Source organism: Ictidomys tridecemlineatus, chromosome 10 (genome assembly GCF_052094955.1).
Source record: "Ictidomys tridecemlineatus isolate mIctTri1 chromosome 10, mIctTri1.hap1, whole genome shotgun sequence".
NCBI lineage: Eukaryota > Metazoa > Chordata > Mammalia > Rodentia > Sciuridae > Ictidomys > Ictidomys tridecemlineatus.
The window spans coordinates 139,863,922-139,889,985 of record NC_135486.1 but is presented as its reverse complement, the minus strand read 5'-3'; the positions used below and the strand labels follow the sequence as shown (position 1 = coordinate 139,889,985).

Sequence of the window (26,064 nt, the reverse complement as noted above, 5' to 3'; positions counted from 1 at the left end):
ACAGCAAATGGAATCGTCACACTAGAAGCGCCTGCCGAGGCCTCAGAGGAGACTCCATTCGGCCTGGCTCTGCACTGAGGAGGATGCTCTCCAGGAGCCAAAGGGTCAGGTGAGGCCAGGGCACCCTTCCTCCCGTGGCCAGGTCTTGGTTGGCTGAAGAACCCTGTCCCTCCCGGAGACACTGGCCCAGGGTTTCCTGACAGCGGCTCTGGGTGTCGAAGGACGATTCCCACGGAGAGCCCATAGTCCCCAGGAGTGAATACGCCCTGGGAAACGCACAGCCTTGACAGAGTCCTGTCACGCTGCCTGCACGGTGGCTTCACGTGGTTTTGGACTTGGTGGGAGGGAAAGTCCTTTGCCCAGAGAAAACTCTTGCCATTCTGGTATTCTCCAGATCCTCCTCCTTTACCACAAGTTGGCACAGGTGTGAGGATCAACCTCAACGGGCGACAGCATGGGGAGGGGACAAGCGCTGAGCCCAGCTGTAGGCTGCACCCATCTCTGTGTCCGTCCTCGATGCCCGAGTTTCCTCTTTGATTCCATGGGTTGACAATGACTGTATACCTCACAGGGTGTGGCCAAGGTCCCCCAACTAAATACACGCAAAGCATCTGTTACAGCACGAGTTGCATTCCTCCAAAATTCATCGGCTGAAGCCCTGACCCTCAGAATGGGACTGTACTTGGGGATGGATCTCTAAACAGTAAGTCAAAACAAGGTCACTAAGGTAGGCCCTGATCCAGTATGACCAGCATCCTTGGAAGAGGAGGAGGTGAGGACCAGACACACTCTGAGGGGTGGCCATGAGAAGGCACATCAGGAAGACGGCCATCTGCAGCCCAGGACAGGGGCCTCAGAAAAAACCAGCCCTGCCGACTCCTCAACTGACTGCCAGCCCCAGGGCTCTGAGTGGCAGGTGTCACGTCAGCCACCCAGGCAGAGTGCCCTGCTCGGGCAGCCCCGGCAAACCAGAGGAGCGCTTGGAACAGAAGGCACTGCAGATGGCGGGCTGCTGCCAGTCCTCAGAGACACAGCCCAGGGAGCCGGGAGGGACCAAGCTCAGACTTCAGACAGGTGGCAGCTCAGGTTGGCTGTGTTGGCTGGTCCCCCTGGGACTCAGTTTCCCATGCACGTACTGCTGATAACACTAGTACTGCAGGTCCAGGGACAATGTGACCATCACAGAAATGAATGCCCAGCCCTGGCCCAGAGCCAGGGGGACTGCTGACATCAGGAGCTGCCCTTGAGAACACAGGAATCAGGCTGCCATGGTGCCCAGTGGGTCAAACCTGCCCTCGTCTCCTCATGCCCATGATGCCCTGGAGGTGGGGCTCCCCACTGTATGCAGCTCCGGCCGTGACCCACTTGGGCTGGACCAGGAGCAGAGCCGGCCTATGAGAGCGTGCTGTGAGCACCGACCCTGGAGAGCTTCCAGAGCTTGTTTAATGTGCCCGGGGGTCGATCTCCTGCCCAGAGATGTAATAAAGTGCAGAAGCACAGTAAAAATAAAGACTGGGCCACCCAAGAGAAGGACTCCAGCCCCACCTCCCCAGGGGACTTGGCCAGCTGTGCCCATCTTCACAGAAACTCTGGCAAAGGACCACATGTCACAGAGGCGACCCTGACACAGAAGGGAAGTGCCTCGCTCGGGTCATGCCTGGCAGGGCCTCCTCTCCACCAGTTGCTGACAGGGGCCAGGCAGAGACAGAGGTCCCTCCATCACCTGCATCGGCCTGTGAAGGAAAGCGACTCTCCCGCCTGAGGTCATCCACTGCTGATGGAAAGCTCTGTCCAGAGGCAGTCGGGTGGAATTTTCAATCCAATTTCTCTGAAGTGAAAGGCTAACAGGATAAGATCGCTCCCTGTTAACAACCTGGATCGCAAGTGAAGTCTCGGGGTCGGGGCCAGAGAGGAGGTCAGGAAATCAAGAGCTTACCTTGCAAAGCAATCTAGTCCAAGTCCCAGGTCCCCAGACATCCCCCCCCAGAGCCTGTTAATCTCATGTTGAACATGCCCATCCCCAGATTCTTGCTGCCCAGGAGTTTAGGCCATCTGTCCTGAGCAGGCATCCCATCCTGGTGTCTGCAGCCAGGGAGGCGGAGTCTAGGAGGCCTCAGTTGGCTTCCCACAGCAGCATGGAGAGCTTGTCGCCAAGGCTACTTTCTAGCCCCAGAGCCAGGCCGCACAAGGGACCCCAGACACCCAGTGAACAGGATAATTTCCTCCCACGGTCTTGTGTTGCTGCAAATCAGGAGAGACCTAGTGACCGCAGGTGCATCAGACTCCTTCTCAACATCCTGGTCTCCCCAAACCCCTGCATCTGGGAGCACTGGCAATATTGGTGGCTCGGTGCCCCACATGGGGTCCTCCATACCCCGCAATCCTGCCTGGCAGCACTGGAGAGCTGTGTAACCGATCCAACGCTTGCCTGGAGCAGCGAATTCCACACTAAAGGTCACACTTCACATAAAAGTAAAGTCTTCAACAGAAACCAGTCTCATCTACCTTCCTGAGCTGGCTTCAACTGGACTCAGAAGAAGAATTTGAAAGTGGTAAGGAAGTAACCCAAGAAGCAAGCTCGCGTTTGTCAACACTTTGCAACATGGATGATGCTCATGGACACAATGTGGCAAGAAGTCAGAACTGATCCCTTGATCTCCTCCTTGCTTTCCAGGAAACCCGCAGGAGAGGGTGTATATATGTAAAAAGCAGCATTAGTAATGCGTGGTTTATATGCTAAAAGCTGCACATATTTAACACTTATGATCTGATGCTTCGGGACTCAGGCAAACACCCATGAAGTCGTTCCACACAGAGGTGAAAGACCCCCCAAAGTCAGGATTTCATTTAGGTGCCGTTCAAACCCTGACAAGGCTGACCTTGGGAGGGAGAGAGCAGAGGGGCTGCAGGTGCGGTGGCTTTCACGGGGAGGCACAGGGGAGCCTTCCAGGAGCAGGGAACGCTCCCGATCTTGATCTGGGGCTGGCGACAGACTTCAGTGTGTGCACCTTCTATGTAGACCACACCTCGACTTCAACCCCCTTCGTGAGCATCTGCTGCCCCCCTGGGCTTCAGGGCTACCAGGTGGGTAGGAGCCAGATAAGAGAGCCACCTCCCGAGATGCCCACGGGGAGCTGAGAGACACTGCCTCTAGAGCTGTCCATGTCCTCCGGCTCATTCTTAACCGGCCACCTGACTGTGTTCTGGGAGAACAGATGGGAAGCCTCGTTTTCCCATCAGCCTGGGCTTGGGAATGCGGAGAAACAGTGCTGAGGAGGTACTGGCTCTCACCCATCCCTGTGGGGGAAGAGCACTCCATCAGAAGGGGATCGGCAGCGCAAGGAGCACAGATAGCACCTGCCCTGACCCCACGTCCATGGTGCAGGGCTCTGGACTTCAAGGAACTCGGCTGGCTCAGGAATCCTCAAAGAGGAGAGCAGAAGAGGTACTGGGAGCACAAACAGGCTGGAGGCCCAGCTTCTGGCACGTTCTGGTCTGGGAAGGCTGGTTTGGACTGCTGAGCACCACTGCCTCTGGTCTAAGGAGACCAGAGCTGGAAACTCCTGCCTGTGGGCAGGAGCAAAGGCACCCGCCCAGTCTGTGGGGTCACGGTCAGGAGCCTCACCTGTGTTCCCCGTGGGTGGCCTCTACTGTATTTGTAAGTAACAGCACCAGCACACAGTGTCTGTTAGCTAAAGGAAGGCCAAGCAAGGCGAGGAGGGAGGAAAACAGTGAGGAGGGAGAGGAAGGGCAGGGCAGGCTGGCGCAGCTGTGATCTCAGCAGCTCAGGAGGCTGAGGCAGGAGGACTGCAAGCTCAAGGCCAGCCTCAACAACTCAGCAAGGCCCCAAGCAACTTAGCAGAACCCTGTCTCAAAATAAGAGTTGGGGAGCGGGCAGCTCAGTGGTCAAGCACCTGGGTTCAATTCCCAAAACAAAAAGAAGGAGGGGAGACTGGGGACCAGGGAGGAGGCGAGAGGAAAGGAGCAGGAGAGAGAGGGAGGACATCGCGAAGGGGAGGAGGAAACGAGGGGAGAGGAGAGGAAGAGAGGAGGGCAGGATCCTGAGGGCAGGAGGGCAGGAGGTGGTCACTCCTGGGCGTCTGCTTCCACCAGCAGCATTTTGGTGGGAACAGCAAGGGCACTATGACTCTGACGTGGGTCACTCCTGCCCCAGCACGGCTGGATGCCAATCTGAGCTAGGCCCTCCCCAGGAGCAACTCTGGCCCTGGTTGACCAGAGGGAAGCTCTGCCCCAGCTCTGCAGGAGCAGGAGTGGCAGTTCCAGGAAGTGGCCACTAGGTGGCACGTGCTCCTCATCTTCCCTTGCCTGGTCCTCAGCATGGGAACCAGAGGCTGAGGCTGCGGACTTCAGCAAGTGGAAGGGCCCTGTCACTGATGGCCCTTGAGGCCAGCGCAGGGGGCTGCAGGGCAGCCGGAGGGGGCATGAATTCGTGAAGGAGGTCCACGCCATCCCTGGGCAGGGCAGGGACGGCCTTACAGACACTCCCCAAAGAAACAGCATGGGGTGGGCGGCTGGGGGGGTGAGAAGGGCACTCACAAGAGCAGGGCAAACCGCGCTCCTGAAGGTGTCTGGGAGCCCAGCCTCGAGGAAGGACGGTTCCCAATGCCAGACGCCCCAGGGCTGTGCTCGACACATCGGTGCCACAATCATGTGGCAGGGAACAAAACGCACTGGAGACCCAGAGCTCACCCTCGGGGGCTCCTCTCAGGTGGCAGCGGCCAGCCAGGCATTCATGAGCTGCGTGCGGGGCTTTCCCCCAAGCTGACCAGACTCAGTCCCACCCAGCAGAGAAGAGGAAGGGACCCCAGGGAGGGAGGAGGGGAGGCTAAGGGGACGTGCTTGGGGTGGAGAAGGAGCTGTGTTCTGGGCACTGATGATTCTGTGAAGACAAACCCTGCTGTGACACCCTAAAGAAAACCTCTTGTCCCACAGAGCCTGGCTCTGTCCATCCTGGGTCACAGCAAGTGCTCAGTCCCGAGCTCTGACCAGCCAGACAGGTGGCCCCATTTAACAGACGGCAGAACAGAGCTCTGTAACTTGTAGGAAGAGGATGGAGCCGGGACTCCCTCCGCGTCCCAGCACAGCCGATGGCTGCTTTGCCCACGCACCACTCCAGGGCCCCAGCCTGGCCTCTGGACCTGATATCAAGCAGACCCAGGCCCAGCCCTGACCTCCCGTCTCCCACCCTGCTCTTCCAAGCATCCTTCCCTGGATCCGCCCTCCTCCCTGGAGTCTCGAGTCCGACCTGCGGGCCACACCTCTGTCTAAATGATAAGCGCCCTGGCAGGAATGTGTTTGTTATTTTAAATTTAATTTGTGCATCTCCACTCACCCATGGCATCCGGTACCTGGACCGGAATTCAGCCAGCGCTCAATAAATGTGTCTTCTTGCCGTCGGTCCAGGACACGCACAGGGGCTAGGGGTGGAGTGTTGACAACTGGAAAATGAAAGCGTTTGCGAATCGTGGAGCAAATGAGCAGGGGAGTGCTCGGTCTATAATAAATACACCTCTGAAGAGCCTTAAAAGAAATCAATGAAGCGCAACATCAAAGTCCCGGGGAGTTATAAATCAGCAGCCTGATAGACAAAAGTGCATCTGAAATCATTTAAAGTGCACCAGAAATCATTTATGTTTGAGTAATTAGAACACATCGGAACGACTCTGTGCCATTGAACTGAAATTGAGCAACACACTGTTTATGAAATCCCCACGGACCCGAGAGGGAAACGGGAGATCAAAGTTGAGTTGGAAATGCTCCCCCCAACCCCCGACCCCTGCCCAGAGCCCTCCTGCACTGGCCCTAGGGAGGACTGGGGCAGGACAGTGGAGGGTGGACTTTCTTTTTTAACTCATGCCCTGATTGATTTCTCCTGATTTAAAAATGTCTGCAGTCCTAGTTGTTAAGGGAAGAAAACACCAGTCCCAGGCAGTGGGTGACAGATCAGGCTCCCGCATCCCACCCCACTTCCCCAGCCAAGAGCGGGTCTCCAATACCATCGAGAGGAGATTCGGTATTTTTCCTATGAGAGGTGGCCACTGTTTGGAAGAAGCAAGCCTGGACTGCCTTCTAGGTGCTCCTGCAGGGTTTGACGCTCCCCCTTCAGTGCCCAGAGGGAAGGACAGGGGGAATCAACCAGAGGTCCCTGGACGGTGGCAGCAGTTTGTTAAAAAGTCCGAGGGCCAAGGCATTCTGCAGGAGGAAACTAGGAGACAAAAGAGTGGGCTGGAAGGAGGGACTTCTGTGCCCATCCACGGAACCCTCTTGTGACGCTGGATGGAAATAATCATCTACCTTGATTTAGGAAGTGTACTAAGAACAGGCAGGAACTTGAACTCGGGGCTGTGCAGAGACACCCAGGTATCCAGTGTGTCCTGTGATCTCTGCACTCAGCGGTGTAACTCAGCCCTTGGACACCACCCCAGTGTGGCCAGCACCCATGGCCACCTCCTAGAAGCCTTGGTCTGAACCATATTTGATTTAGACCCGATACCCCGCATCTCATCAGCTCAGTGTTTCCTAGAAATGAACGTTCACTTGGGATGGGACTCCCTCTGTCCCCATGTTTAGACCACGGAACCTCTCGGCCTCCGAGAGCTGCCACCTGGACTGACCTGGTGCCGTTGGCATGACAGCAGGTCTAAAAGCAAGTGAGAGGTCCCCGCTGTCATGGGGCAGGGGTGGGGTCCTGCGGCAGCCCACGTGCCGGATCTCCATGCACATATTCATGTCCATTTCTGCCTTCTTCCAGGAACGCAGAAGGCTGTATTAGAAATCCACTTCCTGCCGGGCAAATGCTCATGCAAACACACTGTGGACTTATGTGTGTCCTGAGAATTGAACAAAGCTCCGTGGATGGTCAGTGGAGGTCCTGTTCAAGCCTGATGGAAGCTGACCACTACCATGCCTCCCGGCATTTCCATCTTGGGGCCTCTGGGATTCTGTCTCCACCAGATTCCACCTGAGGCCCTTCAAAGGGTCCTGAGAGATCTTTACAAATGTAAATCACATCACCTCTTGAAAACCCTCCAGGGCTTCCTTCTCTTTGGGATAAAGATCAGAATCCTCACCATGACCTGTCCCTGCTGACCTCTGGCTCCATTTAGAAAACTCTCCCTTTTGCTCTGAGCTCCAGAGACTGGCTGGCCTCTAACAGTCCCTCAGAAGGATGGTGCTCTCCTGACCACAGAGCCTTTGCACGTACTCTTCCCCTGACCGGAATGCTCTACTCTTTCCCGCCCTCATCTTGATCCTGTACACATACGTGAAGCTCAGCTCCTGAGTCCCCTTCAGGGACTCACACATACCCGCCCCACCTGGGCCAGGTTTCAGTGTAACAGTCTTTCCTGGGCCTTGGTCCACCTATCTACAGATGGAGACAACCCTTTTTCATGAGTATTTGCTCTACACCTGTCCCCGCATTCACACCCTGAACTGCAGGGTGTCCAGAGGGTGAGTCCAGGCTTACCTTGGCTCATCGCCACGACCTCGGCAGCTACGCAGGACCTGGACGTGGTGGGTGCCCACTGCTGGATGGATGAATGGTAGGAGATTTGGTGGGTCGGTAGGTGGGTGGGTGGCTGGATGGGTTGGTGGGTGGCTGGGGGGTAGGTGGGGGAGTAGACGGAGGAATGGGGGAAATCCCTAGTTTTCGTTGACACTGGTTTACTAAGTCAAGTTGAAGACATCAAGATACAGAGCCAACTCCTACTGAAGGGTAGTGAAAAGCCAGCGTAGGAGCCAGAGAAAACAGTAGCCAAGAGCTAGCACCCACAGGGTCAGGTGCTCCCTCTGTCAGGATCTGGGGTGGCATGCACGCAGGCACCGAGATGGCATGGGCTGCCCAGAGCTGCCAAACAAAACACACAAGACACGGGAAAAGAGAAGGAAAAAAATAGAGTCCAGTGTGATCGACAATTGAGGGAGAAGGGAGACGGGGCCTGGGGTCCGTGACACACAGTGATCCCAGCAAGAGAGCTGAGGCCTTCCAGAGGAGCCCCGGACCTCGGGAAGTCAAGCAGGAGGCTGGCTGGACAGGGGCAGGAGGAGGGACGCTGCCAACAGAGCAGGTGGGCGAGACGCAGAGCCTGAGGGAGGCTGCAGAGTCTGCGCCCAGGGAGCCGAGCCGGCCAGGCACCAGGCAGCATGCCCTGCAGCCTTCCTCAAGAGCGGGGTGTTCCCATGAGCCACCAGGGCCGTGTGTCAAGTGGCTCAGCCAGGAATGCTCCAGATCTCTCCTGTTTCGAATTACGCAAAGCAAAATGGCCAGCCCTGGTGCCTGTGAAAGGAGCTCCCCAGAACCCATTCCTCCCGCCCGCCACCCCTCTCCTCCCTCTGGCCCAGCTCTCCAGCCTCGGGAACCACCCTACTGCTCCCCAGGCCCTGCCGGAGCCAGGTCACTCAGACTCGTCCTTCTGCGCCTGGCTGGTGTGTGCAGCTTCTAACGTGTCAACTAAAGCGAAATCCAGACATCCAGCTGCTGAACAACTAAAAATGGAGCCTGACCATCAGCTAAGAGGGAAACTGCTCTTTGTATCCTAAGTTGTACTAGAAGAAGGCAAGTACGGTTCAAAGGACTTGCAACAAATTCTGGACACATAAACTTCTTTATTTCAGCGTTCATCACCAACATTTCTAATATCCTAAACCTCAGAGTAAGTGAACGTCATGTTACTACTTAAGAAAGCCCCTCCACCAGGGACTGAGAGATTGACGCTCATTTTTGAGTCTTGGGCCCCATGATGGGCCCCAGCTGTCCAGAAGCCCATCTTAACTGTCCTGCACCCTCCTCCTCCTCTGTCCACCACACGACCTCGAGGTCACCTGCCTCACAGGCATCAGCTTATTTGTTAAATGGGGACAGTAAGAACCATCTAAGATGCGTGGCAATGACACATGGCTGTGTGAGGGAGGCAGGGGCTCCATGGGTGTGTGGCAAACGTGTCCCGGGACTGGAGGCTTTGGACAGGTAGAGACCAGTGTCCTTGAGTTGGGGCCCGATTCCCAGGTCCAGGGGCCCGGGAGTGAGAAAAACAGACAAACCCTGCCCTCTAGCACCGGGAAGGACAGGAAGCCAGCAGGCAGTAGGACTCAGGGGGCCCTGGGTGCTGGGCGAGAAACAAGGCCGCGCAAGGGGACAGCAGGTGCTGGACAGGGCTTGGGGGTTTGGACACAGCAATGAGAGCGAGCTTTGCAGAAGTTCTATTTGAATCAAGGCCTGAAGGCAGTGAGGTGAGAATAGTGCTGGTGTCCCTTCTATTCTCCCACTCCCTCCCCAGCTCCAGGGATAGCACTTGGCATGGAGTACATAAATAAAAAATTATGAGGTTAAAAAATCTTGGGGAACAGCATCCCTGGACAAGGGAACAGCATGTGCAAAGGCCTCAGGGCACATCCTGAGAAAGAGTTGAGCTAAAGGGTATCAGCACCTTGGAGGCTGCCCTGGACATGGAGGGTTGGAGGCAGGGCCCTCTTGGGGCTTCATGTGCCTGGAGGAGCCCTGGTCAACCTTGGCTATACTTGGCAACATTTCTGAGAGCCTGACACTGGCCAGCATGCTGGCATCACCATACCCTTTGTCTCCAAGTTGGGGGAAATAAATCCCTGGATGCTGGCTCCCCTCTGCAGGCTGCTCTCCTGAGTGGGGGCTGCAGTGTTCACATCCCACACCCCTCCCATGGCAAACAACAGGGGACAGAAGGTGGCTCGATGTGTTTTGCTGGTAGAGGCATAGACAGACAGCACACTGGAAATTCACATTTAAGAGACCTCTTCTTGCTGTCAAACGAGACAGCACCCACCAATCCAGGTAACGCACGTCTCACTCCAAGCCAAGCCACGGGCTGGAAACACGTCCCTAGGAGCCTCGGGGTGGCTTGGCCTGTCTGGGTGCACATCAGACCCCCGCCCCTGCGATTCTATTTCTTAGCAAAATCATTACTCGGAATTCTGGACTCCATACAGAGATGAACTTGCTCTCCTTATCTCCACTCCGTCTTTCTTGATTAAAAGCATGCGTGATATTTGTAGTTATCAAACATCAATATTTGGCTTGGATTTGTGCGATGGAGATGGAGATGGAGAGATGGAAGGAGCCCGGCCATCTCTGTGAAGGGTGAAACCCTGAGCAAACACACCACGCATCTCAAACCCCAGCAAGAGGGACGGGCTGGCTGCGTCTGCGCACAGTGAAGCCGTGTGGGGCTCGGGACCACCGGGCGTTGGGTTTCCCAGGGAGCCAGCCAGAGCTGAGGGGAGGGCCAGGGTCACACTGCCCACGGACACTTCTAGAGTGGGCTGAGACAGTGGCCCTCTCCCCAGAGTTCCGGCAAGACCACGCAGACTGGGCAGAGCTGACGGCTGAAGCTTCCCTCTCTGATCCTCACCTCTCTCAGCTCATTTAACCCTCAGGACCATTTCACAGAGGGCGAAGCCTGGCCCACAGAGAGCAAGCGCTGGCCCAGGTGAGTGCAGGTGAGCGCAGAGCCCGGCAGCAGCGCTCGGGTCTGTTCCTGAATGTGCACACAGGACTGTCCACTACACGGCCCCTCTGTCATGGGCCGGTCCGGACCCAGGCATCCCCACAGCAGAGCTGGCTCACGGGCCGGGGCACACTGTGGTTCAAAGCTGCTGTCCACCCAGGGGTTAAGTCCTCTGCCACCACCGGATCCCTACGCGACCCTGGACCCTGCCCACTCAGCCGAGACCCAAAGAGCCTGGCCGTGATCTGGCGCTGACAACCACACTTGCTGCTCCGGGTGTTGTGACAGCTCAAACCTGGGCTGTGGGGGCCCAGCACGAAGTGGGATTCACACCCATGGCCCTGAGGACGGTCATTTGTACAGTCACTTTGGAAAACACCAGGTTGGAGCTACTGAGACTAAACATGGGTCTGTTCTGGGACCACAGAAATAGGTTCCTGAGTATGTTCCCAAGAGAGAGGAGGGCATGTGTCCACCCGGGTCCACTCTAACAAGTCAGCATACAGCCCCCGCCCCACAACGGCCCAAAGCCCCGCTGTGGAGGGTGAGGCTGCCACCATGCGTGAGAGTCTCTCCATGATTTTCACAGAATCACCAGTGGCCCCCACAGTCAGGGACAGAGCTGCCACGCTGAGGGAAGAAGGCAGGCAGGTCACATTTCAGGGAGCTCAGGGACGAGCCAGGCCAGCCTCGGCCACGGGGTCAGAAGGTGGTTAGCAGGCTGGGGCTCGGCGCCCAGAGGAGGCAGAGGGAGCCTGGGAGGAGGCAGAGGGAGCCTGTGAGGGCATCCCAAATCAACAGGATGCTGATTTCACCCTTGTGCTTCCAGGATGAGCACTCACTGGGCTCCCCTGTATTTCAGGGACGCCCTCAGGAGAAAGGGGGGGTCCAGCCTGACGTCGGAGCTCACAGGGAATCTGTCAGTTCAACTGCGTCTCCGAGGAGCACAGCCGTCCTCGGAGATTTGGGGAAATCGCTAAATAGACTTCCCCTCTTATCTGGCGGAGAGCAGTGGAGAGAAATGGCAGGGATGGCCCCCAGGGCAGCGGACCCCTGCATCAGGGCGCCTGAGGTCGCGAGTGCCGCTCAGCGTTTTGTGCCGGCCTGGCCAGCTCGCGCTAATCAGAGCCACGTGGGCCGAAATCAGCAGCGCACCGCAAGGGGAGGAAGTTAAGCCTCCGCATCTCGCTGCCCCGGGTATCAGCTTTGCCCTTCTGCTCTAATGCCCTTATCTCCGCCGCACACTTGGTGTTCTGCGGAGCAGATGCCACAGAAAGGCCCGTTAGCCGCAAGAAGCAGAGCGTGCCCAGGAGCCCGCGGTGAGCAGGTGACCCCTCTGCTCTGCTCGGAGGCCGGCTCCAGTGGAAATGCCCGATAGGGACCAGGATTCCTGCGTCACTCCGCCTCCTAAGCCGGGTCCCAGGGAAAGCTCTCTAAAATGCAAATCGGACCAAGACCGTCACCAGTTTAAAACCCTTGGTGGCTCCACACCAACCACAGCCCAGATCAACTCCTGCCCACCAAGGGACAGGAGGCCCGCTTCTCCTGCCAACCCCGAGATCCCGCCTCCAGAACCGGAGGCTGAAGTCCAGGCCCACGTTTCTGCCCACGCTGCTCCTGGGGCCCTGCAGCCCTGGTCAGCAGCATGATGATGCCCCGCTGTTCTTCAAGGCCTCTCACCTCTGCCGTGAAGCCCTCCCTGATGCCCTGGGCCACCTCTGGATTCTGGACTCTACTGAGATGCACCCTGTATCTCAGGCTTGGGCTCCTCTCCATCCACCATCTGTCCTGTCCTGCAGAGCCTTTGAGGGGTCCCAGTCACCTGTTTACCCTCCATGTCCTTGTGGGGACTGCGATATGCTGTGCTTAAGGGGAAGGACGGAGGGAGGAAGAGAGAGGAGGGGAAAGGAGGTCTGGTGGGCAGAGGGCATTCATGGATGGAGGTCAGTGCGGCCAGAGGGCTTAAGGAAGAGTCGGGGACGACGCTTTTCTGACAGTGATGGACGGTCTGGAGCGTGGTCAGACCGGAGGGGCTATTCAAGCAGAGAAACCACCGGGGCAAGGTCTGCAGGCAGAGAACACGGCTCAGGCAGACGGGAGCAGGGAAGGACAGGCCAGGGGAGAGGCCGAGGGCAGGTTTGGGAGCAGGGGAGCGTGCAACTGTCCTCCTGTCCCCTGGAGCCGCTGCAGTGTGCTCCAGGGACAGTCAGAGACAAGCAAGTGGAGCTGACCAACTGGACAGGGGCTCAACTAGGGACACACCAAGAGCAGCATGGACAAACCGCCAGCTTCAGACGTTGAGTGAGAGATGGAAACAGCAAGGACGCCTGGAACGGAGGACCCCGAGGACTTTGCCCAGGAAGAGGAGCAGCGGGAGAGGGGACCTACCGTCACTGTCCCCACCTGCGTCCAAGGCAAAGTCACTAATCAACTGCCCAGAGATAGGACCTTGGAACCCCGTGCCCAGCTCTGGGCCCAGCAGCCCCTCCTGCTGGACTGGCATTTCTAAAGGGAGTGGACAGGAGAGCTGACCGAGGCTGGGCCTTCTTTGCACAGGAAGCTGAAGTCCTCGGGTTGCTGGTGGAAGAACTAGAATGAAATCCAGTCCCTCGCAGCGAAGCTCCTTCTGCGTCTTGCTGCCTTCTGACATGCAGACCAGGGAAGGGGCCTGAGGGCCTTCATCGCAATTACAATCCAGGGCAGAACCAACCCACAAACCAGCCAAAGGAAAATCAGATCATTTTCTTTCTTTCCTTCTAGGTTCCGGCATCCAACCTTAATCAATTCAAGGCTGGGCAAGTGGCCCCCATGTGCTTCAGTCCGCCCAGAAGTGGACCAGCGCTCTCCCTCCCTGAACCTCACGGTTCACTGTTGCTGAATTCCAAAAGGTGGCAGCATTCCATTAAACATCCATTTGCTGCTGAGGCTGTCGGGGGCTCCTGCAGAGGAGACGTGGCAGGAAGCAAGGGCACCCCGACAGCCTTCTAGGACGGGGAGGGTCGAGGGGTCCGGCACTGATGGGTCTGGTTCCTGGGGGACGAAGGCAGGATGCTCACCACAGGAGCAGCAGGGCTGGCCCCAGGAGGGGCCGAAGTCAGCTCATCTCAGGACTGTGCTGGGCAGATCAGGGGTGGCCCCGAGCATACACTGTGAGTGTTCCTCTGCTTTAACGGCCAGTGCACTGGACCCGTGACTCACCTCCAGCCAGTAACAGAGGTGACGGGTGACATGTGGAGGACTATGTCAAGGTGTAAGACCCTATCCTGCCAGCAGGCACTAGAGACTGGTTTTGAGAAGAAATCTGCCAATGTGAGAACTGCCCACAGGGCAGCCACGTGGCAGGGAACTGCAGGCCACCTCTGGGACCTGACGGCCTGTGAATAGCCACAAGGAACGGAATTCCTCCTACAACCACCCAGCTCCGATCATACCTCCCCTAGCTCCTGACACTCCCCTCCACTCAGCCTATGGGACCCCACACAAAGGACCCAGCCTAGCCACGTCCAGACCTGAGACCGTGGGGAGGAGAGACCGTAGGCAAGCGTTGTGTTGGTGAGCTCGCTGTGACGTCGTGCACCATGTGGCACATTTCTGTCCCAGGAAATACAGCTGTGGACTGGAGCAAAACAATGGAAATTCAGGCTCTGCCCCTTAACCGCACTGTGTCCAGTGAGACAGAAGCTGAGAGAAGAGACATGGGGTTAAGGAGAGGGACAGTCCATTCTCCAGTTGTCACCTCAACACATCACTTCATCTGGTACCTAAGAAAGACCCCCATCCTCTCCAACGCTGGGGGAAACAGCTGCCGAAGCATCCCAAGGCAGGAAGACTGGTCTCCACCTGGCAGCCTCCAGGAGACCTTTTGTAAGTTAATTTATTTATTTTAATCAGGTTCACATGACAGCAGACTGTATTTTGATTCAATGTCCACAATTACAGCCCAACTTCTCATTTCTCTGGTTGGACATGACACCGTGTGGCACCATGTGTTCACCCATACGTGTACCTAGTGTCATGAGGTCCATCTCATTCCTCCATCTTTCCTGCCCCCTTCCTCCTCCCCACCCCACCCTCCCCCTTCGCCCCATCAAAGCTCCTCCATTTTCCCATGCCCCCCCATTATGGAGCAGCATCCTCTTATAAGAGAGAACATTCGGCCTTTGGTTTTGGGGGACTGGCTTACTTCACTTAGCATGATATCCTCCAACTCCATCCATTTACCTGCACATGCCATACAGGTGATCTGGCCAGGTGTGATGAGCACCTCACCTGCTGCCTCAGAATCAACCTCATTCCTAAAGACTCAAGACCCCGAGACCTCCCGTATCACCTATGAACAGGCGGCCTCACCTTCAGGATTCAGGCCTCTGCCTCACCTGGGTCTGCGGCTGTTTTAGTCAGCTTTTTTTGCTGCTGTGACTAAAAGATTTGACCAGAACAATCGTAGAGGATAAGACAGACAGCCGGCTCCATTCCTCGGGGCTCAAGATGAGGCAGAACATCATGGCAGAAGAGTGGCAGAGGGAAGCAGCTCCCGAGATCATCAGGAAGCAGAGAGAGATTCCGCTCACCAGATACAAAAACACACCCCAAATCCACGGCCCCAAACTCCCACCTTCTCCAGCCACACCCACCTGCCTCCAGTTACCACTCAATCCCATCAGGTGAGTGGCTCGCTGATTGGGTCGAGGCTCTCGCAACCCGATCGTTTCTTCTGAACTTTCTTGCGTGGTCTCACATGTGAGCTTCGGGGGGACACCTCACGTCCAAACCACAACTGAGTCTCCTGTCACTTCTCCTGTCAGCTCTGAGGTGCTCAGTCAGTCACTCTCCTCCAAGCCTCAGCTTCCTCACTTGTGAGAAAGGGTGCAGAGACTGACCTGGGGGCTGAGGGTGTGCACAGGCAAGGCTGAGTGACGCCAGCTGCTTCCTGTACCGTCCCGAATGGAGACGCCAGTGAGGTGCACCCGCTGCACCCAGGAGGTGCCCTTCCCAGGAGGAGAGCCAACACAGATGGCCAGAGGCCACAGACAGCAGAGCCAGCTCCCCCCAAGGGCAGTGTGCAGAGAGGGTGTGGGCCGCAAACCCAGCCTGTCCGACATCTCTCTGCATGCAGAGAACGGGAGATCTATGAACATAATTGCACATAATTGGAATCATATGATACATGCCGTATTTCTCACACAACAATATGTCACAGCATCTTTCCAAGTCAACAAACATAAATCCTCACCACGAAACCCAGCAGCAGCTTGGAGTTGAGTTTTATGGATACCCGCGAGTTCCTTAAACAACCCTGCATTGATGGATATGGAAGGTGCGTCTTTTTTTAAAGTCGTGTTGCTACTACAGCCATCCGCTCTGTAAATACCTAAAGACATCTTCTCGCAGGCACACCACCTTTCCCCAGGGTGGGAATCCTTGGAATTTCCCCTCTGGAGACCGTGGACTTTCAGAGGTGCATTTAGAAAGCGTGGATTACTAGAGCAGAGAGGGAACAAGTTTCACATTTTGAAACTTGGGAACCAAAGTGCCATCTAGAAATGATGGTCGGGCCACAACAGAGGTCACAAAAAACAGCAACTTCCTCCTGTGACACATTCTGGGTCAGAGACCAGCGCATTGGGAACACCAGGGCTGGGAAGGGGCAGCAGCTTAGGGCCCCTCACAGTGTGACCTCAGCACACTGCCCCCTCCCCAGCGGCCACAGGAGAAGGCCAGCAGAATTCACCTTCCTTCCCGCAGAGAAAACCCACAGGCCTCACCGAGGGGGTCCTGGGGCCCGGATGCTAACCCCAGCCCAGCCCAGCTGAAGCTCTGGGAGACCCTGGGAAGCGGAGGTCTCGCCATCCTTGATCCTGTCCTGGGTAATCAACATTTCCAGCTGCAGAGGACCCCTCACAGTGGTTCCACAGGAGGTTGCGGGATGGTGTGCACCGGTTTTCACCTTTGGCACCATACTGAGTAAATGACACAGGATAGCCAACACCCGATTACTAACAGGGCTCAGTGTCACACGGCCTGGCCCAACCCGAGGCTCCTGAAGGTGTCCTGAGCACATTTAAGGTCAGCCAGGCTCAGCTATGATGTTCGCTGGGTTAGGTGTGCTGGATGCATTTTTATGATATTTTCAAGTTGTGATCAGCTTGCCAGGGACTAACTCCACTGTAAGTTGAGTGGCATCAGCACATTCCCTTTGAAAGCTTCTGCGCCAACAGTTCCAAGACTCTCTGGGAAGGGAGTCCCTTTCTGTTCCATGTCTGGTTTTCCCATCTGTAATGGGTTTGGTCTCCTTGTTTTCTTCTCATGCACTTGATGCAGAGCTAAAGACACAGCTATCTAGAGATAATGAAGAGCGTGTTAGCCAGCCTCTAGATGACCCTGAGATTCCCTCCTCTGGGTGTTGATTCCCTACATGGTCCCCTCCCACTTCCTGGGGACATTACACATAGGTGTATTCTGGCACCTATAGACTATCAGAGGTGGGAACCGGTGGCTTCTGAAGTCAGGTCACAACAGGCACGTGGCTTCTGCTTTGCTGTCTTTCTCTTAGATGTCTCAACCTAGGGGAGGCCAGGTCACGAGGACATTTGAGCAGCTCTGTGGTGAGGTCAACCTGGTGAGAGACTGAGGCCTCCGGACCTTAGTCACATTTGCAGATGACAGAAGCCCTAGCCCAGAGAGGCCCTGAGCCAGGGCCAGCTCACCAGCCTCTCCCACCCCAACCCACACAGCCTGAGTGTAAAGGACTGAGCTTTGAGTCTCCACGTGGCAGGGTGACTTGCTATGGGCAAAGACACAAACTCAATGCTCCCTGCCCCACAATGGTCTTGTCTGGCACATGGGGGGACTCTCAGACTTGGGAGTCACAAGACTCCCAGGTGCCAACCAACAGAGGGCTCGGAGGGTAGGTTCAGAACACCTGGCCAGGTGGGCCAAGCATGTCCGTGTGGGCTGGCCGACTCTCCTTACCCTGTCCTTCTCTGAGCATCCACATAAACTCTTCAGGGAAAGCGTCCATGAGGCTCATCACAGAGGCCCCCCTGGGAAAGGCATTTTGAGGGAAGAGACAGAGGCCAGTCAGTGGCACCTTAGTGGTTCCAGTTTGTACCAAGTGTCAGCACAGATCAGGGCACAGAGTGGCAGGGGCCTGCCAAATATGAAGTGCACACGTGGACAGCACCCAGGGCCTCGTAAGCACCTTGGGATAAAAGAATCCATTCTCAGACCTTCACTTGTCACTATCACAATGACTTGCCGCATCTACATTATTATTTCATACCATCCTTTTTTTTAAGGCAATACACTTTTTAAATTAATTAAGTATTTTCAAAGGTAACCTCATACCTCGACCACCCACGCAGCCTGCTATGGAGAGAAGGTAAACACAGAGCCAGATGCCTCACGACTGATACTGAGCAGCAGCACAGCGCCCCTGCTACCTGGGATCCCAGCTGGTCCCAGCAGGCACACCAGGGACAGGCCACCCCGATGCTGCACAGCTAAGAGGCTGTGCATGGGTAACCCTGGAGCATCAGTGCAGAGCCCCTTGGCCACCACGCTCACAGTGACAGAGTACAAGGGAACCCACACCTGGCACCACCCACAGACAAACATGCCCTAAATTCTGCATCCAAAACTGTGACGCGAGGCCCAAAGCCCTCAGCAAGCGCACCACCTCTGCCGCTAGGACAACCACATGACATCAACTCCCCTCCCCCCAGGACCCCTCGCCAGCCCTGGAACCCAGCTGTGCTCCAGCTGGACCTGGTCCTGCTCAGACAGCCTCACTCAGCCCTCACCCCCTGTGCAGAGGCTGCGAACGCGACCCCAGGTGTGTCCTAATAGAGACTGTGGGATGGCTTGGGGCTGCATCCCCTCAAACCCAGGGACTTCTCCAGCAAGATCTGCCGCACATCAAAGAACACCACTCCTGGAGATTGATGACCATGGACCAGAGAGGCTGAACGGAATGCAAAAGCAGCTTCAGAATCTCATGCCATCAGCAAAACACTTCAACTCACCAAGTCCTGTGGGCTGGGGTTCACGCTGGGGACGAGGGCTGGGTCCTCCGACTTGGAGCCCTGGTGAAAGAAAAGACAAAGACAAGGAGGTTGGTCAGCCAGGTGGAGGAGACCAGGAGATCCAGGTGACTTAGCACCACCTGTGGACGTCCAGCCAGGCTTAGCCACAGCATTCTGCATCTGTGCCCTTCCCCCCAGGGTCCAGACCTGCACTGCCCACTACAGCATGGCTACTAAAACGTGCCAAAAGTACCAAATACACGCTGGATTTTGAAGATGCTGGGAAGAAAGGGAATATAAAATATCTCATTAATATTAACATCTCATTAATATTTTTATATCAATTACATGTTGGAATGATAATATTGAATAATACATAAAAAATAAAATATATTGCCATGTTTAAAAATATAAATATGTTATGAATACCCAAAATAAAATTTATTATCACAATTAATTTCATCAGTTTCTTTTTACTTTTTAATGTAGCCACTAGAAAATTTTAAATTGCGCCTATGATTCTCCTGACACCTCCGTCAGGCGGGGGCTGGTCTAGGCCTTTCTCTGCGGGGATGCTCCATCCTGCTGAGGATGCGGGAGTCTTCAGGGCCACACCGCTGCCCTGTTATTGAGAGTGGGGGTCTCCCTCCCACCACCCACCAGCCCCCCCAGCTTGCTCACATGGAGCACTGCAGTGCTGCGGGCCGGGGGTTCTCTGAGCAGCCCCTTCGTCTCCACAAGGACACTGAGAGGTCGGTCTGAAACTCCGTCCTGTTTTACAGATGTGGGATGCTGCAGGACTAGACCAACGAACCCAGAGGCTGCGGAACAGTGGAATCTAGAAACGAGCGTGTCCACGCACACCCCCGGTGCTGTCACCAGCGCCTTCCCGGGACGCTTCCTCCCCTCTCCCATGAGGCGCGGCCCCTGGGAACTATTTAAGTTGGTCACCATCTCGAAATTGGCAGCAGTGCCTAAGGCTCCAAATCTTCACTAACTGAAAGACACTGGGCCTTGGCCAGGAGTCATCCTGTGTGCATGAGTGGAGAGAGTGGTCTGTGTCCAGGCAAGGGAGAGACAGACCAACACGGAGACCAGAAGAGACAGCGAGGCCGTCGGAGGGAGAAACTGAGGGGCAAGAGGCTACCACTCCCTCGCTCCTGTGCCACGGCGGCAAGCTGTACAGCCCACTCTGGGGCCTGAGATCGTGTGTCCGTGAACAGCTTGGAGCCCACACCTGGAGGCCTGTACCTCTGGCGAGTCCCCTTCTGTAGTTCCCAGGAGACTTAGTCATGGCCAAATCTGGGGACCCGAAGCTCAGAAGGGCATCACTGCTCTCTCTGCCTCCACATGTCCTGAGCCCAGGGCCTGGCGGCCACTGCCACAGCTTCACTGCCCCTGGGGCAGTTTAAATGGCCACCGAGGCAGAGAGCACAGAAGGGCCCTGCGCCGTCACCACCCAGGGCCTGGGTAGGAGAGAGCTGCTGGGAACATGCTGTTCTCTGCATGAAACAACCTTGTAAGGGCTCGTCTTTCAGATGAACTGGCCAAGACTAGGGCCAGCTGGCCTTTCTGAGCAATGGAGGGAGAGTGGGGTGAGGAGGGTGTGATGAGCTCCCTCCAACGGAGCCCACGAAATCCACATGGGCCAGGGTGTGAGAAGCTCCCGACGGAGGATGTAGCTGGCACAATGTGTGTGACCAGGGGCCCAGGTGGGCTCCCAGAATGGAGCCAGTAAGATGGGCAGGGACCAAGCTGGTGACAGTCAGCAGGGAGTCAGCCCCTCCGAAGGTCCACCAAACCGCCTGGGCCCACTGCGTCCTGAAGTGTTGAGATGACACAGGTGTGATGTTCTTCCCCAGGAAGTCGGGCTGCAAGGGAAAGAGGTGCGAGGAGCCCCCGGGCCAGACCACGTCATCTGGTGATCTCAGGCAAGGCACGTGTCCATTAAGCCCCCGACACTGAGGCCTCCAAGAGAAAGACTCAGCAACACTCCTCAATCCAGGGACAACCCGGAGGACACACAGGCTCAGGCACATCCCCTGGACTCTGGAATCTCACAGGAGACAGGGACTCTTCTAACTAGGACCCCAACCACAGGGCCACGATACTAAAGATCCAAACTGCTGCACGCATATGACGTCATGCACGAAAACCACGTAGAAGGGCCAAGGTGAAATACAGAATCACAATGCACCGAGCAAAGGGGCAGTCCCTTCCTTTATAAAGAGTGTCCCCCATCAATGAGGGCCACGCCATGAAGTTTAAAAACAAGCAAAGGAGACGCTCAGACAATTCCCAGGGAGACGGCCAAGTACGTGTCCATCGCACATCAAGTCCTTGACTTCCCTCAGGACAAGAGAAAGACAACTTGAGACAACAAATGTTTCCTCTGAGATCGACAAAGATGAAAATCGGGGCAGACGTCACGAGTGTGCAGGGAAGTGTGTCTCGAACACGGTGGAGTCGTGCCCCCGTCACCATGTTGAAAGCTGATGTTCAGCCTAGACACTGCAGCATACCCATCTGCAAGGTGTAAAATGGCCTCTGCCAAGATCCTCACGGAAGCGGTTTTGTGACAATGAAATACTGAGAGCAATACAAGCGTCCATTTTTCAGAGGTCAAGCAAATCCAGATGGCCTCAGCAGAGAGGGCCAGTCGGACCTCCAGGGACAAGAGGGGGAGAGAGCCGGACACACTTTCACGCAGCACACGCGTCTGCTCACTGTTGGGAGAACACGAGCATCTAACATAGTCACTAAAATCACCAGAATCCGACCTGAGGACAAGACAGACAGGACATCGCGGCTGACTGTGGAAGGAGGAGCTATCAGCCCAGGCAGGAAGAGGTGGGAGAGAAACGCCTTTTACTCTGCTGACTCCCAGGTTTTGTCCTCTGGGTTAGGTGTTATCGACCAAATGCCTTCATTCTACCTTAAATCTTTGGGTTTTTTAAAGAAAACAATTGAAGAGAAAAACACACGTCCATACTAGCCAGAACCCTTTGGGTAGCGATTCATTTGACATTTCCTGGGGGAAAAATATTAGCTTATCTAATGCACCAGGTCATTTAGAATTGCTTAGGAGGGTGAGATTCTGTTGATGCGGCCTAAATGCCGGCACTCGGGGCAGCATCTTAACAATTTTTAGCAGGTGACTACAGGCAAATGGGCCACGGCTCTTCCCTTCTCCCTGCATGCTGCCAGGGCAGGCAGTACTAATCAATCCCTGCACTTGACTGCTATGATTTATGCAACTTCAGAATCCACACCAACAGCTGAGCCGTTGCTCCCCATCCCACCTACTAATATCACCTCCTACCCAGGGCAAAGTGATACAGCACAGACCCCAGGATTTTGGAAGTGGGGTCTCCTATCACACACATGGTTCTTTGGCACCCCATCCAGCCTGGCTGGAGTTTGTGGTCCAGCCTGCCACCACCCCATTGCTCTGCCTGGGCCCAGCACCAAGGTGGTCAACATTCACAGGACCATCTTTGTGTCACGGGGCTCCAGTTGCTTATTCCAGAACCCAACCACCCAGAGCCACTCTGAGCCAGGATCTCAGTCCCCCCAGCCAGGATCTCAGGCTGCCCTTCTTCCCCCCAACTCAGAAAACTCTGTGTAAATGTCAAATGAAGCTCTTCATCCCTCTGCTTTTAAAATGAGAGATTAAATTGAGCTCCCTATTCCCAGATGTTAAAATCTCTGCCTCTCCCCAGGGCAAAGAAATCAATGTGAGTAAGCTCGGGCTTTCTTCCCTTGGAACACGACCACTTCCAGCAATTTATTTGACTGACTATGCCTTCTATTACCATGTAAATTGTTTCAGACTGCAGGGAAAAAAAAGTATTAATCTCCTCTCAGTAAGTCATAAAATAAAGAAATCAATTTCAAGGTCAATTTAGCCCAGATAACACCTGCTGCGCTTTTTCGCAACACACAGGCTCCCCTGACAGGGTGCACTGCTGTCGAGGGCATGGAGACGCACTTTCAGAAAACCCGGTCTCCCTTCAGTCAGGGAAATGCCACAGAAGACTCAGGCCCTACTGCCCAAGGGCCCCAAGGGTGAGTTTGGGATGGACAGGGTTAATGGGATTCAGCCAGGTCAAGGTCAAGGCAGGGGAGTGGAAGGAGCTGACCTGGGAGACAGATCAAGCTGGCTGTGTGAATCTGGGGAAATTACTTAATATCTCGGAGCCTCAGAGGCTATTTAAAATAAAATGGGGCTAGGTGACTTTGCACAAACTTTTAATCCAGTCCACTGGGGACCTTGCCAAAGGTTGACACCCTGAAGAACCAGCCTAATCAGATACTTCCTGCAGAGAGCCATCTTGCAGTGGTTTGAATATGGATTGTCCTCCAAGCATCCGTGTGGTTAAAGGCTTGGTCCCCACGGTGGTACTGCTGGGAGGTGGGTCCAAGAGGAAGTCCCCGGTCCTAGGAGGCAGGATCTTGGAAGATGTCTGGGGGCCTCCCAAGAGTTCTCCTGACAGGGCTGCTAGGAAAGCCTGGTGGGCCTCTCCCCCATCTCCCCCTGGCGAGAGATGTGGTCATTTGCTTGGGCCCACATGTCATGCTCCCCCTACACTGGCACATTCAAGAACTGAACCAACATCAGCACATGACCTTGAAACTCCAAAACAGAGACCTGAATAAGCCCTTTCTCTTTACCCAGTGAGCTGCCTCCGGTGCGTCATCACAGTATTGTCAAGCTGACTAGTGCACTTCACCGACAGGCAGGTGGGAGACAGGAGCTGCAGCCGAAGGGTCTCGGTGCCATCCATAAACCATACAATCCCAACCACACATCTGCTCTCTGAGTTTGTTCCTGCAGGAGGTGAGGGTCATGACATTGGGTTTCTAGAAAGAGAACCACCGTCCTCGTTTGGTGGATGATACCCTGGCCTCAGAGTTGTCCCATGACTCACTCAAGGTGCCTCCTTAGAAGAACAGAGCTGAGGCCCTAAGCTCAGGCAGCTGGTCACAGCACAGATGACACTCTGTCCTACCAACTGCAAGAGAACAGAGGTGTCACCATGCATCATACTCCCTCCGTCACCCCCAGGCCCACATGATGTGCCCAAGAACAGGGCCAGCAGCTTCTCATGGTGGGTCCAGGGCCAGGAGAACGGGAAGCCCATCTGCAGCATCTGTGGGCAGTGGGTTTCTCTGTGTCCCTCTCCACACCCACAGCCTTGGCCTTACCCGAGACCCCCTGCTGGGTATGTAGCCCTTCCGAGACACAGAGAGGAACAGCCTCCTCGTGAGATGGGTTCCTGACACTGATCCATGGTTCAGTGTGCATTCAGCCATCTTCACTCTGCTCTCAGACGTGGGCCACCACCCCACAGTGTCCCCCACAAGGGAACCTGTCCCTCCGCCCCAACCCTGCCACCTGTCTACACAGTCTCTTGGATTCACCTGTTCTGAATCTGCCTCTAATGGAATCGCACAACCTGTGAATTTCCCTTACCAAGTATTCCCAAGGCTCGTCCAGGTCGCAGCATGAGCGAGTGCCTTCTTCTCTTTACGGGTAAACACACTCCGTCGTGTGGCCGGAGAGCCTCTTGTTACCCACTCAGCTGCTGACAATCACAGGGGTGGCCTTTGCCTGCTGTCAACAGTGACCAATGCTGCCGTGAGCGCTCACGGAGCAGAGTGTGAATTTAGGCACCCACTGCTCCTGGGTAACGAATTCCCTGGAATTCCCAGAACATGTGGTCCCCGCTGCGTCACCATTCCAGGAGCTGCCAGATGCTGCCCAAGGGCTGAGCACCTTACATTTCCATGGCCAGGTGAGGGCTCCACATTGTCCCTGACCTCCTCGTCCCATCCTACCCATGCTCTGGAGGGTACTGCTGCTTCCCTGTGGGTGTGACTGGCATCCCCTGGTGGCCAGGAGCAGGGCTTCTCTTCCTAGGCTTGTTGCATTTGCAGATCTGCTTTGGAGAAAGTCTACTTAGTCCTTTGCCTGGGGGCTGGTAGGGCTCAGGGGGGAGAGCACCTGCCTAGCTGGTTCCATTCCCAGCACCTAACAAAAAAGAGATACTCTGCCTCATTGTTATTTGGGCTGCCTTTGTACAGTTGAGTAGAAGAGCTCTTCTGTGCATTTCAGGTTCATTATCGGATCCGTGGGTGATGGATAGTGCCTCCTGTGTGATGGGCTGCCCTGTCACTTGAACGATGTCTCATATCTACGGCGTGGCAATACTATTACGAGGCAGGTCACCACCTTTTCGAAGCCCTGTGACCCAGATTTGCTCCTACTTGGCTCCTTTGCAGGGTTTCCCTGGGCAGTGTGGCCAGGCAGCCCAGGAGGGTCAGGTACCAGGTGCAAGATGACCAAGATTATGGAGAACCTGCTCAGTGCCAGGCCGTGGAATGGGGGCTAGGGCATCACCTTCCAGAAGACAAGGCCCCAGGCCACACCCTGTGCAGCTGCCCTGCCTGCCCTTTCTTTCTCTGTCCATTGAGGATGATGATATCAACAGTAGTAAAGGGTCCAAAGTGTCAAGAGGGGAAGAAAGAACAGAGGGCCCTCCGCCCAGGTCCTGCACAGCCGAGCCCGTGGGCTCCAACGTGGCTGTGTTATAGCCACTCAGCCCATGGTTTGAGCATGTCCTCAAAAGCCACGTGTGGGCTCCTGAATTCCCCCAGATGGCAGTACCGCAGGGGGGGCAGCCCATGTCTGGGTCATGGGGCAGCAGGTGAGAATCCTCATCGATGGATTAGCACCTTTCTCCTGGCATGAGCTCTTGTGGGACACAGAGTCACCCGGTGAAGAGGTCGTCATAAAGGGCCCACCCCTCGCCCTCTCTCTTCTACTGGCCCCACTCTCAGCCCTGAGTTAAACTCAGCAGGAGACCTGCCAGCACCTTGCTATTGGACTCCAGCCCCCAGGGCCATGAGCCAGAGTGACCCCTCATCCTCATAGATGACCCGGTTAGGGCAGCAGAACAGGGACCAGGCGGTGGGGAGCTTTAACAGCTCATGTGATCATTCTCTGTAACAGGTGACACCCGCAGTGCTGCCTGAAAGGACAGACATGGCCTCACTAAGGCCAGCAGTCTGACTGAAGTCCAGGTGGCAGGGCAGGGTCCTCCTGTAGGCAGATACCATGGCCATCAGCCCTTGCTCCTTACCTTGCAGGCACAGCCCCTGCCGCCCTTTCCAGGTGGCCCTTCTCGGTGCCTCTGGGTCATTTTCTCTGGTCTTTGGATCTAGGGTCCACCCTAAATCCACGATGACCTCCTCTTGAAATCCTTAAATTAACCACAGCTATAAAGTCCCTATTTCCAAATAAAGTCAGAGTCATGGGCTGCAGGGTTACGTACCTGTTCCTATCTTTTGGGAGCCTCTGTTCAATCCCTATCCAATAACCACGATTCACCCGATGCATAAACCAGCGGGGCTGCCTCCCACAAGAACCAGGCCCAGAGTGCCCGAGGTAAAGCAGCCTCTGCAGCTGTTAAGGGGCAATGTGCGGCCCAGGCTGGGACCCACGGATCCAGGCCTGAGCCTGTGCAGTGCCCATC

The 26,064-nt window shown here is 55.6% G+C and overlaps 1 protein-coding gene across 24 annotated transcripts in view; it reads right to left on the bottom strand.

Moving 5' to 3' along the window:
* The window catches only part of Rbfox1 (RNA binding fox-1 homolog 1), a 2,023,047-nt gene that overhangs the window by 1,775,190 nt on the left and 221,793 nt on the right, over positions 1-26,064 (bottom strand). For all 24 annotated transcript variants that reach the window (XM_078024580.1, XM_078024586.1, XM_078024579.1 and 21 more), the window contains one exon: positions 18,527-18,586. In XM_078024580.1, the coding sequence (XP_077880706.1) occupies positions 18,527-18,586 (60 nt within the window). Of the gene's footprint in view, positions 1-18,526; positions 18,587-26,064 lie in introns of those variants that run through there.